General features: G+C 36.9%; 1 protein-coding gene across 5 annotated transcripts in view; it reads left to right on the top strand.

The window, feature by feature from the left end:
• The window catches only part of LOC122791042 (myomegalin-like), a 3200315-nt gene that overhangs the window by 2369615 nt on the left and 815678 nt on the right, over positions 1-15022 (top strand). For 2 of the 5 annotated variants that reach the window (XM_044058818.1, XM_044058816.1), the window contains exon 43: positions 13775-13891. The exons of 1 other annotated variant lie outside the window; for it this stretch is intronic. In XM_044058818.1, coding sequence (XP_043914753.1) covers positions 13775-13891 — 117 coding nt within the window. The remainder of the gene's footprint in view (positions 1-13774; positions 13892-15022) is intronic. 2 more of the 5 variants (XM_044058817.1, XM_044058819.1) reach the window with 2 other exon arrangements.

Below are 15022 nucleotides of genomic sequence, written 5' to 3'. Positions count from 1 at the left end.
CATCAGGGGACAGCTGTGCTACAAAAGGAACTGCTGTTATTATCAAAGAATCGTTTCAAGAGAATATAACCAATAGCAACTATGATACGAAAGGAAGATGGTGTTTTTTCACTAGCACACATCTACAAACAAAACATAATACTCTCTTTTTAAATGTATATGGCCCATGTTCAAACCAGCATTTCATTTTATACAAAATCTATAACCTGCTCTTAAACTTTCCAAATCAATCTATCATTATAGGGGGGATTGGAATAGCCTAATTGCCCACTTACTGACAGCTCTAATAAAAACAGAAAACCAGCCCAAGTCACATCAGCTCTAAATGATCTTATACAAAATCACAACTTTGTCGACCCCTATCTAAATGCGGACCATGACAGATCAATAAACAAATATACTTTTTATTTCCCTCCACATAAAGTATGGTCAAGAACAGACTATTTTCTGATCTCCTTGAACCTCTCTAGGTTTTGTAAAAATTATGTAATAAATAATAGAATAATCTTAGATCACTCCAGAGTCACAATTACCCTTAATAAAAATCTCCTAAACAGCGAGGCCCCAACCTTTTAAACCATAAAGAGTTAATTGAGGAGTTGGGTAAAACTATAAAACAGTTGGACCAAGATGCAACACAAAGCCAAATTCCATTAGACATTCAGTGGGCAGCCACCAAAACTGTATTAAGGGGTATTTTAATACAGAAAGATTCACTGTATAAAAAACAGGAGCAAAAAAAGAGACAGCTTGAATCGCAATACGCAAGCATTGAATTACAGGCCCATCATTCACAAGAACTAGAAGGGAAATTGCAACATATTCAAAAAGAAGTCCTTTCTATGCAGTTACATAAACACACTATAAATGAACTGAAACTCATATATAACTACTCTGAATGGGCACAAACCCCTTCTAAGGTACTTGCAAGTATGATGAACATTAAAAAAACTCTCCATAATATCCATAATGTCCCAGAAATACACTATAAAGATAAAATTCTACAGAACAACAAAGATATAAATAACTTGTTCTGTGATATTTACAAGATTTATAACCCCTAAAAGCATAAACACGTGTCCAATCTAAAAGCGAAGTTCTTAAATAATTTAAAGTTTCCAAAACTTGATGAAGAACAATACAACTTACTGAACAGTCCCTTGTCAATCAGTGAAATAAAAATTGTGATTAAAAAACTAAGTCAGCAAATCCCCAGGCCCTGACGGATTTACAGCTATGTTCTATAAAAAACTTAGCCACATACTAGCTCCAATACTGTTAAGACTCTAACTTTATTATAGAATATGGCTTTACAGACAAATACTTAAATAATTTGAAGACAATTTTAATACCAAAACCTAATTCAGACAAACTAAATCCTACAAATTACAGACCCATTGCCCTTATAAACCTTGACATACAGATTCTGTCCTCACTGTTAGCTAACAGATTACAAAAAACCTTAGACAAAATCATTTCCCCAGAACAATTGGGCTTTATGAAAAAAAGACAGCTAAGCGATAATACCTGATGTTAGACACCCTAATTTCTCTCTCAGCAAAAGTCAATCATCCAAGATACGCACTTACAATAGACGCCTCAAAAGCATTTGATAATGTGGACCAAGATTTCCTTTTCTTAACAATGTCACACTTCAACTTCCCCACATCATTTATAACTGCCATCGGTATGATTTACAATGCCATAACCACGCTAAGCATTGGCAAGATGTATTCTAAACCCATCAAAATCACAAATGGAACTCACCAAGGTTGCCAATTATCTCTGTTCCTCTTAAATATATGTTTAGAACCACTACTACTTCACATCTCCCAAAACACATACCATCATTTTTCAAAGGTCAATAACACAATAGTAAAATACTCAGCTTTTGCTGACGATCTAAGTCTGTACTTCGAACTCCCAAATATAGACTTACCAAAAATACTTTTTACAATTAAACAATTTTTACAGTAGCAAACTACAATATGAACCCTAAAAAATCCTCCATATTCCCTCTAAACCCCATAAATCATAAGACAGCATACTTTCCTTCAGTTTGTATACCTTTAACATAACAAGCTAAAATACCTAGGCATAAACTTTTCTCACACCTACAAAGAAATAGAGTTTAAATTTCCTTAAAACATGGGACAAAAGTAGGCAAGACATCTTAAGATGGGAAAACTTAAACTTATCCCTTCTGTCTAAATCTGCTATTATTAAAATGAATATTCTTCTCAAAATATTATTTCAATTAAACTCTAATCTCAAATTACCAAACAAATTACTTACAGCAATGGAAAAGGCCATCTCCAAATTCCTATGGCACCCTAAAACAACAAGAATAAGCTACAAACATCTTACAATACCAAATTAAAAGGTGGGCTGGGGCTGCCTGGTTTTAGCTTATACTACCTTATTATAAAAGAAAACAGGTTGATCCAAATTGCGGAGTATGATAGTTCAAAAAAGACTTTGTACCCAATATGGGTTAAAATATGGGCAAATGTACTAAATTCCATAAATATAAATCCTAAAGCTGTTCCTTTCCTCCAACTCAAACAAAAAACTTTTTTACAAATTACACCCAATAATCAAAAATGGTATTACTGCATTCCAATCTCTGTTTCTATCCATAAATCTGCAGAATTCATTAGTACTGTTACAACCTATACATATGAACCTGATCATTAAATTAAATAATTGATCTCAACCCATTCCCATTAATTAAAGAATTAACAGTATGATATATCCTACAGTACAAGGAAGATGTACTTGATAAACTAAGAGACAAATTCAAGATGCCTGCTAGCTATAATTACATCCTTCATCAAATGATATCAATAATAAACCTTAAATATTTCAAAACACGAAACAGAAGTACAGAATATAGAGAATACCCAAAACACATTCAAAGCTCTTAGCTAAAGAAAAAATGATTTCAAAAACCTATAAATTAGTAAATGAGCTAAAACACAAATCCACGCTACTCTACTCAAGATACTGGGAAAACATAAATAACAACATCACAGTAATACAAAAACAAGAAGCCATAAACAATACCTTAAAACTTACACCTTTCAAAAACCTCATATACACACAACTGATGATTAACAACAATGAATATTATACCCCAGCTGTTCTCAAAATATTTGGTTACAAAAAAGCTCGCTGTACCCCTTCTGCTCTAGGGAAGGCGTGGATATTCTCCACATCTTCTGGAGGTGTGAGAAAATCTCCAAGCTCTGGTGTTATTTGAGAATGCAACTAGAGAAAGTTGGTTACGCAAAAAACACTCTCTCTTGGGAAACAGTGATTTTGAATATAATTCCTAGTTCAATAAATGGAATGTGCAAGCATATCTTAGTCACAGTATGCGCACTACTCAAATTTTACATTTCCAAGAATCGTGTTAATAATAAAAACATCTCATGGAACAACTTTAAAGTCATGGCAGTTAAATACATCACCTCCCATAAACTAGCTACTAAAAGTGTTTAAAAAAGAATTTACTTTCAAACATACTGCAACTCTCTCCTAGAGACAATTCTGACAAGCTTACAAAATACTTAGTTAAATGTCAAGTAGCTGGCTGATAAAAATAAAAACCCTCTGTGTTTCTGATCATAAATAGTTGCATCATTGACATATAACATATACTTCTGGGTTATTAACAAAAGGATGGCTTCCAACATTGTACATACTGTAAATATGTTATTAGTTTATATAAGCTTTCAAGTTTTATTTATTTATTTATTTATTTTAATTTTGTTTCTTTTTTCTTTTTATTCAGGGCAATTAAAGGTACCCTGTCTATACTAACCTAATACTCAATGTTATGCCATAACTCTGCTTTATTGTAACCCCTAGATATGTTGTAACCATGTCAATTATTAGTTTCAAGATTTCTTGTTAACATTTAAATGTTTCTTCTGCAAGGTGTGGCTACCTTTACTCATCTATGTAATACATGCAGTATTGTCTGTATTATTTTGTATTCATATTTATATTTTGTATTTGTGAAAATACAATAAAAATAAATTTTCAAAAACAAAAAGGTTGTAAATTACAATAAAAAAATGAATGGTTGAATCTTAAAATGACTCAATCATTGAAGATCTAGAGAGAGTGGTGGCAAGCAACTGTTTAATCATTGATCAGTGCATATCTACCAGTATCAGAAAAACTATAGTCTGTAGCCCATCTAATTCTAAAGGGCATGTGTAATTACTCAAGGTAGATCATTGTACAAGTTCATACTTAAGTGATCCAACCTACTGAATGCAGTGTTGTATATGGTAACTAACGAACATGGTACCTGAATCAGCTTGGAAAAGAATGTCATACCCGAAAAACTGTAGGACTTGGATAACTTTTATGTCAGCTTCAGCAATCATCAATGAAGTATGTTTCATATAAATTGCTTAGAGCCATTAACCTCTGCCTGACCTGTTAAGCAGTGTCTGGTCCACTTTTATTTGAAGGTCTGTGCTTGGAACACACCACTGAGGCAGTTAAGTCTAGGGCATGGAATGTAATGCTAGAAGTAAATATTTAAAAAGAAAAACTTAACTGACTGATTAAGGAATAACGTCTGCATTTATGGAATATATAGTTAGATAATTGTTAGTTAACTTCTTTCAGTAATAATTTTACTTACTCTTTACATCCATAGCAGCAGTTTTCTGAAACTCTTATGTGCGACCATCTATATGATCTGCATCATTTCAAATTTGCTCTTTGAAAGGTAGATCTCAGGAACTGATTCCTCAGATCTCCCGATTCATCACTGCTGAGAAAAGGGTAGCTGGAAGAAGGCATTCCATGAGATGTGTTCTCTTGTTTTCTTCTTCTTTAAAGAGCCCCTACTTCACCATCTGCCCCATTCTTATGAACAATTTCCTCATCTAATTATGTATACCTTCCCATGTGTTAAGAGATCACAGCATCACATCCATAAGTCCCTGACCTTTTAAGAAAAAAAAAGTAATGAAATTTGATTGTAGAGTAATTATTTGGACTAACTGAATAGTTCTTACCCTTGCTTCTAGTATTAAAGGTATCCTGGTGTATCTCCGGGTTTTCTCTTTCCACGGCTCATAGGAAAGACAAAAAAGTCAACCTGTTTGTGTAGACTGAGAAGCTGTGGAAGCCAAATACACTGTTTCTATCACTGCAAGCTGTTGCTCTCATTGTCTTGTTCATCCACATTTGTCCAAGTTGGAACAGTAGCATGTTTATCTGGAGGCCCAGACATCAAAGGCTGCGACTGATTAGGCAACATGCTCATGTAAACTGTTGAAATTGATGGCCAGATGATAGACAAGACCAAGCAGACTAGAGGCTCTTTTTGCCCAATTATCACTCTTGAATTTATCCTGAAGGACTTCTGGTTCAAATTTTCTGCTTTTTTTAATTTCCCCAAATCTTTTGGGTTTCTAATGCATTGACGGGAATGGACCCCATTCCTAAGTCAAAGTACAGTTAAAGTTCATGAAATTAGTATTTCAATCTTTGATGTCAGCCAGAATAGCTCTCCACAGTACTCGCAATGTGCCCAATAATGACACCTCCTGCAATTTGAATGAGATTACATGGATTGGTAACGTGTATAAATATGATTGTAGAGTCTTTTTTATAAGACCCATTGCTCCTACTACTATTGGAACTGTCTGGGTATCTTTCTTCCACATTGCTCTCGTTCTGACTGCATATCATGATATTTTATGACTTTGTGTCTCTATACTCAAGACACTGTAGTCACTGGGTGTGGCGATTTCAATGATCAATGCTACTTTTGTCTTCTTTTCTTGGACAACTGTATCCGGTTTTCTAGCATCTGTCTTTTGAGCTGTTGGTAATGGGTGATCCCACGTGATCTAAACCTCATAATTTTCAATGAGGCTTTGTAGCTTATGCCTCCAGTGTTTTTCAGCCACTTCAATACCATAATGTTTGCACAGTCCCCAGTGCAGCAGTCTTGTCACATTGTTATGCTTTTCAGTATACAGTCCTCCTGTCATTAGTATATCACAACCAGCAATGAGGTGTGCGACTGTTTCCAATTTGGTTTTACAAAGCCTACATTTGTTTGTTTCTCCCACATGTTCAGTGGACTTTTTAAACAGGCGTGTATGTAGCCCACTATCTTGGGCTGCCGATATTTATCTTTCATCTCTTGGTTTGAATTCGCCTCTCCTTAACCATTCCCGTGTTCGTTCCTGATCAACATGAGGTTCTTCTGGAAATTTTCTATGCTTGCAACTGTATTTTATGCATTTTCCATATTTCCTGCCTTTTCATCTGGTCCTTCACCTTATATTCTTTCTTTTCTTTTTTGGCACATTTAGTTGCTGCCTGATTTTTATCTACTTGTGGTTTGATTTCATTCCTGCTTGACGCCGATATGCTTCTGCTTGATTAAGCAGAGAAGTCATCTTAGATTTATTCTCATGTTTCAAAAATTTCACTTCGTTTGGGTCTTGTGAGGTCAGCAGATTTGTGGAGTCCCACAATTGCAGATCTATACGTGTAATCAATTTCAAGGAGGCCCATCCCTCCTTCGGAATGGGGAATATATATAATCTTGGTATACGCTGATTTTTATAGATCATTTGGTGAGCATGACGCATCCTTCTTGTTTTCCTATCTAATCTAGCCAACACGTTTTGGGGCCAGTCAATTTCTCCAAAACTGTAAGTTAGGACAGGAAGAGCAAATTGGTTTATAGCTTAGATTTTGTTACTAGATGTCAGTACTGTTTTCAGGATTAAAGTCTTCTAAAGTATTCCTTACTAAGTTTTATTCACATTTTATTGCTGATCTTTCATCAATTCCCAAATATCTATACACTCCCTCTTGCTCAAGTTCTTTTATATCACATTCTTGTCCGAAGCTGATGTTTTCCTGGTGCTGCAATTTTCCTGCTTTAAAAGTTGCTTTTTCACATTTATCAAGACCAAATGACATTCTTATGCCATCTGAAAAAGTTTTGACAACCTGCAGCTGTGCTTTCAGTTCCGCATCTAATAAGCTACACAGTTGTAAATCATCAACAAAGAGAAGATAAATCTTTAGACTTTGTTTTGTAGCAGTCAAATTATAACCATGGCCTAAGCTGTTAAGCAAACAGTTTAATGGGTTAAGAACAAGGCAGGAATAGCAATGGTGACAGAGAGTCACCCTGTAATATTCCCCCCCTTTGAATTTTTATCCCTGGGATAATTTTATTTTTTTATTTTTTATTTTATTTTACATTTGTTGACCGGGCTAGTCCAGCTGGATATATGTCCATTTTCAGTGGAGGCCCGGGGAGAAAAGCTCCACAAATTACAACAACATAAAAGGTCAAGACAAAGACAATAACAGTATAATTTGGTACATAAGAAGTTTTAACAATTATAGTACAAGCCTAAGATTATATATTTTATATTTCAGTAGGAAAAAGGAAAAATTTATCTAAGAATAGATGAATAAGACTAATACATTTGTATTAGAAATGGTGTAGTACAAATCTTTATAACATATTACAAAATTAGATACACCTAGTAATTTATGATAAGAGATACTAAGGTCTCACAAAAAACTAAAAGAAAAACACTAGAGATCAATAGATAGAGTATAGAAGAACAGCAAACAAGGATGGATTTCTAGTGTTATTTAACACATAGGTTGTGATACTATATGAAGGTGTTTGATCATTCCACAGTATATACTTATTTACATGAGAAAAAATAAGGGATAATAATTTGTTCTTATCATGGCTTAATTGCACAGTAGTCTACCTTGGTTTCATGGTTACTGTAATGTCATCAACCAATGTAGGGTATATCTTACACATTTTTAAGCACTCTTTTATCCATGAATGTGGGATACTATCAGATGCTTTTTTGTACTCCATCCATGCCACACTTAGATTATTCCCCTTTTTACAGTTCTCTACTTTGACAACAAATGATCCTTTGTTCCATACGACTTTTTCATTGCTTTTTTGTTTTACTGCTATAATTGAGTTTTTTCTAAATGATATAAACTCTGTCAGCATCAATTCCCATGTATAATTTATACATCGTCAGAAGGCAAGTTATTGGTCTATAATTTTAGGGTAGCTTGTTAAGTAGTAAGAGTATTATTTTACCTGTTGTTAGCCAGGTTGGAGTCTGTTTGGGGTGTACATATAAATAGTTCTTACTCTTGTCTAAGTCTTTGTGCAAAGATGTTAATACTTTTAACCAAATGTTAGGTACTGCATCTGTGCCTGGGATATTCCAATTAGAGGCTTTTCTTAACTTTGTTTCAATCTCTGTGGCTGTTACGTCATCCCATTTCATATCCTGTACCTTGAAACTTCTTATTCTTTTTTTTACTACTTTTTTCCATTTAGCATTTTTGTTATGTTCCACAGGATCTTAATAGGTACTTCACCAAAATGCATCTGTTTCTTCCTTTTCTTTTGGTGGGTCTTTCTATTCCTTTTACCTTGTTTCCCAATTCCCTATAAAACTTTTTTAGGTCATCAATAAATTGCTTATTTTGTACTTTTCCTTCATATTTATCTGTGTATCTTCAAAGTTTTTCCACCTGTGCTGAAATTTTTAGTTTATTTGCAATACTGCATAATAGATCCTGATCTGTTCTAATACTACGCATTGCTTTTATCACATCTATTTTTCTTAGTATTTTTGTTGATCTATTTCCTCTTCTATAGCCTTCTAACAGTGCCACTTATTGTGTTAACTGTTTTATAGTTTTCTCTATTCGATATTTCCCTGATGGTATTCAATTTATCCCCTTCCTTTCCCTCACTACCTTGTGTTCTTGTGGGAGAACGTTATCAGTTATTAATTTAGCTGCACAGTAATATATCCTGTTTACTTCTGTTATTGCGCATGGATCTCTGTGGACAGTCCTAATTACTGTGTTCATTTCTTTTATCAAACTTCTGACTTTTTGGGTTTTATTGACCTTCTGCAGTCTATTTCTTTCATTGATCTTAATATATCTATGTATATTAAATCAAGCAACTCTTCTCTTAGCTCATTTTCTTCCAAACTGAGGGCACATCCATTGTTTTCCATTTCCTGCTGGCACTCTGTAGAAAGTTCTATGGCATCTTCCTGTGTTACCTTCTCTTCAGTTTCATCCTGTGCCATCCATTGCTCTGTCATATGGGAACTCACTGGCCTATCACTCCTCAACATTGACTGCATCAGAGTTTCCACAGTTTCCTGTTCCTTCCTTTGCTGTTTAGCTTCAAGTGAACGTTTATATTGGTTTCCTGTGGAAGGCTCCAAAATATCTTGATATGGCACCTGACCAATTACTTCCTCTTCTACTGGTTTCCCCTTTGGTTATCCATTGTTCTATTCTGTTGTGGTGCTTTCTGCATTAGATTTTCTACACTAAATCCTTCACTTTGCTGGTGCTCCATAACCTCAGATCTGATATTGTTAATCCTCGTTCATTCCTTACGCATGGGTATCGATTCCAACCTCGGAACCAAGCCGACCCGCCCTGTACTATCTGTGAAAGGTTTTCTAACAGAACCTTGTTAGAAAGGAAAAACAAGTTGTTGCTGAAGGGACTTCTTAAATCTCTATTTCTGGGTCGGAGGTCTCAACCCCTCTTAGAGCCCCTGAGAAAATTTTGGATGTTCCTACTAAGGCCAAGTCTTTGCCTTCATCCCTGGCTGGGGACTCCCGCCAACCAAAACCTAAAAAGGCTAAAGTTTCCATTCTGGAGCTTACTCAGTCAGCCCCAGTGCTTTCAGTGCCTAAACTTTCGGCACCGAGGCCTTCGGTTCCATTAGTGATCTTGGCTCCATCTTCATTAGTGATCTTGGCTCCGTCTTCTCCTGCAGCCTTCACTGTATCGGCACCGAGGGGCACCTCAGTTCAGACTATTACTACTACTGTATTGGCACCGACCGCTCACTCGGTGCAGACCTTGACCATGTCGGCTCTGACATCTTACTTGGAACCGACACCTCTGTTGTTGGCTCCAATTTTGTCGGTTCCAGCTTCGGTATCGACAACCACTTCGGCACCGATCCTTGTGTCAGTGCAGACTGTGACCTCGGCACCAATGATTTCCTCGGTGCAGACACCCATAGTCCAGTCTCTCTCGGCACCGTTGTTCTTTGTGCGGACTGGTGAGGTGGGCACTGAGTTGGTCTCTTTTGTGGACAGGCCCGTTTCTCCCTCAGTCTCTGAGAGGTCCACTAGAAACCTTTCCGAACATGATGTGTTGCGTCTTGTGGATCAAGTGCTTTTGGCCAGAGGTATCCCACCCCCCAGGACCTATCCTTCTTTGGGAGGTGATCACCCATCTCCAAAGACCCCTTCTTATTCTCCTCCTTTTCCCCTCATTCCTCAGTTTCTGAAGAAAGTCAGTTGGTTGAAGAGCAAGGTGATCCTCATAGCACCATATTGGCCTCTGCAGATTTGGTTCCCCTTCCTTTGGCCTCACCTACTAGATCGACCATGGAGTTGATCTCACATCCACAGAACCTGATTCATCCCAACTTGAACAGCCTGAAGCTCACAGCTTGGCTACTCCATTTCCCTTGATTGCCAGGCAGAATGATCTTTCTTTACCAGTACGTGACATTCTCATTGCATCTCATAAGTCTTCCACTAGAATTACTTATCTAAGCAAGTGGAAAAGATTTACCTGTTGGCTGAAAGATAAACAAGTAGATCCCTTTTCCAGTCGGGTCTATCGGCCTCTACCATTAGAGTTAATTTGGCTGCAGCTTCTAATTTCCATGAGAGTATCCAAGATTCCTCTCTTATGTCTCTCAAATTGTGCAAGACATTCATAAAAGGTGTGAATCATCTGAAGCCACCTTTTAGAGAACCAATTCAACCATGGGATCTATCGTTAGTTCTACAAGCTCTGACAATGCCACCCTTCGAACCAGCTTCTTCTTGCAACCTCAAGCATTTGTCATGGAAAACCTTGTTTTTGGTTGCCATTACTTCTGCCAGACTTATCTCTGAGCTTCAAGCTTTATGTATGAGATAGTGTTTTGAGAACTAATCCTTCATTTCTGCCAGAAGTGATCTCTGAAATGTCTATTAATCAAACCATTGAAATGCCAGTTTTCTTTCCCAATCATTCAAACAGAGGAGAGTATTGCCTACATACCCTAGATATCCACAGGCAAATCCGTTTTTGCTTAAACAGGACTAGGTCCTTTCATAAATTTGACCAGTTATTTTTGGCCTATTCTGGAACTAGATTAGGATCTGCTGTTGTTAGGTCACATTAGCTAGATAGTTAAAGGACTGTGTGGCCTTCATTTATACACAACGTAATGTCCCGTTGCTTACTACCATGAAAGCTCATTCAACAAAGTCGGTGGCTACTTCTGCTGCCTTCCATGCCAGAGCTGCTTTACATGACATCTGTGCAGCTGCAACTTGGGCTAGGCCTCATACCTTCATCAATCATTACAAATTGGATTTGGCCTCCAGGGGAAGAGCATCTTTTGGTTCTATGGTGCTCTGGAATGTCCTTCCATGAGAGCCTCCCAGGAATAGAGGTAGCTGGGGACTCTGTCCCATGCGTAAGGAATGAACGAGGATTAACGATATCAGATAAAGAAGTTATGTCTTACCATAACGTTCTATCTGTATTGCTGATCCTCATTCAATTATTACGACCCTCCCTCCTACCCCCTCCTGTGGCTTGTATTGGATCTCACCATCCGGTTCTGTTAGGTCTTCTTTTGACTTGCAAACTCAATCTGAGGTAACAGGGAGAGGGGGATTGTGGGTAAGAGTTTAGCTCAAGAGTTTGTAGCTGACGCGAGCTTGGAAAATGGCCGGCTCAGTTCTGAGGTCGTAACAGATACCCATGCATAATGACTGAACGAGGATCAACAATACAGACGGAATGTTATGGTAAGACCTAACTTCTTTTTTTCTATTTCCTTAACTTGTCAATTACTAATCTCCTTTTCTACTTTTCCTCTTTGTCGTCTTATTTTTTGTATTGTAAAGTTTTCTGTATCCGTTTTCCTTTGCCTGTATTTCTGTTCAGATATCTTTGGTGCTGCTGTTTTTATATTGGTTAGTTTTGCTTTCTCCTTTGCATAAATATTACACCATTTTAATCTTGCTTTCTTTCCCATGTCCATATTTCTTCTTCACATTTTCTCCTGATCTTCCTGCTGCTTACTTAAGGGACTCACGCCATCATGCTGTGATGTAATCTGTGCTAGACCTTCTACATCAAATCCTTCACTTCGCAGGCTCTCCATAACTTCAACTTCTGGTTTTTTTTGGGTTTTTTTTTTTAACTTCTACTTTACTAATCTTCTTTTCTACATTCCATCTTTGTGATATTTTTTTTTATTATGAAATTTTCCATATCTGGATGCCTTTGCCTGTATTTCTGTTTGAATATCTTTGGGGGCTGCCTTCTTTATATCGATTAATTTGGCTTTCTCCTTTGCATAAATATTGCACCATTTCAGATCTCTTCTTTCTTTCCCATGTCCGTATTTCTTTTTTTTTATACTTTTGAAGTCTCTTGATTTTGTTGTTTACATTTTTGCACTTCCTCAGATGTTGCTTTTTCCAAACAGTTCAAAGTTTCTTGATCTATATACTGTTTTTCAAAAATCTGTTGTATTAATGAACGCAAATTTTAATTTGAAGCTTCTGCCGTTTTTTCCTGTGGAAGTATTTTTCTTTCCTCTAATTTATCTCTTAATCTTTTTGTACATCTTGTGTCTGGAAATTCTGGGCTTTTTATATATTAATAACAATACACAATTTTTTCTTATCCTCAGTAGTCCACTCTATTGTGTTTATGGCTCTCTTTTGGCCTATCAGTTTTTGAGATTTTTGTGGACTGCTACTTCCCTCTACAACAGAGGGGGCCATCCTCTCCCTGGGCCTGGCCCCACTGTAGGAATGTTACTGTATTTTGAGGATTCTACACTGTCATTTTTTCCATTCCTGGCACCAGTGTGCTTACCAGGGTTGGGGACTTTTTTATCCTGGGTCTTGTGCACCCAGCTATCTTTTTTTTTAGTTTTTAACCTACTTCTGTCCATGATGTTTGCTATATAAATACAGTCTATATATCAATGTCGCCTTGGTAAGATTTTGTGAAAAACAGGGTCCACCTTTTGAAGGTACTTACCAAGACTTTAGGATGAATTCAATTTTAACACTACTACTATCCTTTGCTTGCTGACTTTTCATCTCTCCATTCAGACTCTTTTTCTGCCTGTGAGAATGTCTGTATGTTGTGATTAATACTTATTTTTAATAGGTCTTATAAACCTTTGTCCTGAAACAGCTCACAGAGGCTATAAAAATTGTGTTAAAAAATGGTTGACTTTTGCTTTTGCAGGAAGTTTTAATACCAGTACAGATCACTGGTACTAAATTAGAGAATTTGTAGGATTGTGTGAAGGCCCCTGGAGAAAATTAGACCCTCAATGTGTTATACAGTTACTATTTTTTGTATTGGTAATGTCCTAAACAATAGAACTAAGAAAAGTTTCTGCTAACTTTTGACACAACTGCTGTCATCCCATGGATTTGTTGCTATGTATAAAATGTTTGTTGATTTCCACAGCTTCAGATAAGTGAATAGTGGTGGTGTGACAGCTTAACTCTCCTAGTACTTTCTTTGGGATTGTAGGCTCTTGTGTTTTTTTACTCATTTACTAGGTATTGATCTGTTTATGTAGTTGTTTTGTGTGAATTTGATGCTGTTAACACTGACATAACATTTCCTTATCTTTAAATAGCAGAGCCACTTATGACACATGATGATAAAGAGGTCCAAGTGGGCCTGCAGGACCTGGGGTATGAAACGTGTGAAAAGAGTGAAACCGAAGTGGACAGGGAAACGAGAGGTAGTCTAGGTAGATGGCTTTTATAGATTTGGAAGAAAGCATGGGCATGAACCTCTCTAGAATTCTTTTTACTTGCATGGGTAGTATGTAATGCTTTCTTGCATTGGAATGTGAGACTGCTTCCTGATGTAATTTTGATTTATATTCCACATACAGATTACTAATTATATAAAACTTCAACACTCCTCCCCAGTTTGCATGAGAATAAGAAATAAGATAATACTGGTTTATCCTTCCTAGAAGTTACTGCTTTTGCATGTCTTTCTCTGCTTCTCTAAGTGCAACTGTTTGCTTTGCATGGTTATACATGATTACTGTTCTGATTTCTTAGCTTGGCAAAATGATTGTGTTTAGTTAATAACTTCAATTTTGCTGCAATATATGGTTGAAGACATAAGGAAAAAGCTGATTTTGCTTTCTTGATCACTTACAATGGATGGAACACTTTGGTACATCCTCATATGTCCTTTCATGTTCTTACAGTTGTCATGTTTCCTTGTTAAGAATGTGAATTATGCCTTTGAGCAATGCGTAGCATCCTTGTGCATTGGCCAGGGAAGGATCTTGGCCCCAAATGTGCAGATGTTTCACATTCTTAGTGCATCAATCCCACTTCAATAATGCTAATTGAACACAGTCGTTAGAGAGTTTTCAAGGTGCTTTAGATATTGGTGTATTATATGGCCAACAAAATGATAGCTGTACTTTTTTAACCTGTTTGGACAGGCCATATTTTCTCTGTGAGCTTTATTGATCTGTTCAGCATAATATTAAGCATATAGACCTCATAATGACAGTCTTAACAGAGGTAATTCTTTTAGTTTTCAGACGATATGCTCTGATGGAACGATTACTAACAAAAATGGCCATTGGCCATCCAGGTGGTAGAGGAGATCTTCTCCAGCCTGGCAGCTACATATCCTCCTCCTCTGGGTACTCTCCAGCCCTTCTCCAGTTTGGGTACTGAGACCTCCTCATCCATCCAGGGCCAGCCCTCCCAAGAGTGCCTTCAGATGGGTTCTGCTCTACTTGGCCCACCTGTCTCTTACGAGTCTTCCCCTGAATCCACTGGGGAGGAGCCTCCTCGGAAGAGATTGTGCAAGAGGAGGCACTTGGACTCCCCCAGAGAGTCCCTCACTG

Source organism: Protopterus annectens, chromosome 16.part0 (assembly GCF_019279795.1).
Source record: "Protopterus annectens isolate FY-2018-M chromosome 16.part0, PAN1.0, whole genome shotgun sequence".
In the NCBI taxonomy this organism is placed as follows: Eukaryota; Metazoa; Chordata; order Ceratodontiformes; family Protopteridae; genus Protopterus; species Protopterus annectens.
This window is presented reverse-complemented; position numbering and strand designations above follow the sequence as displayed.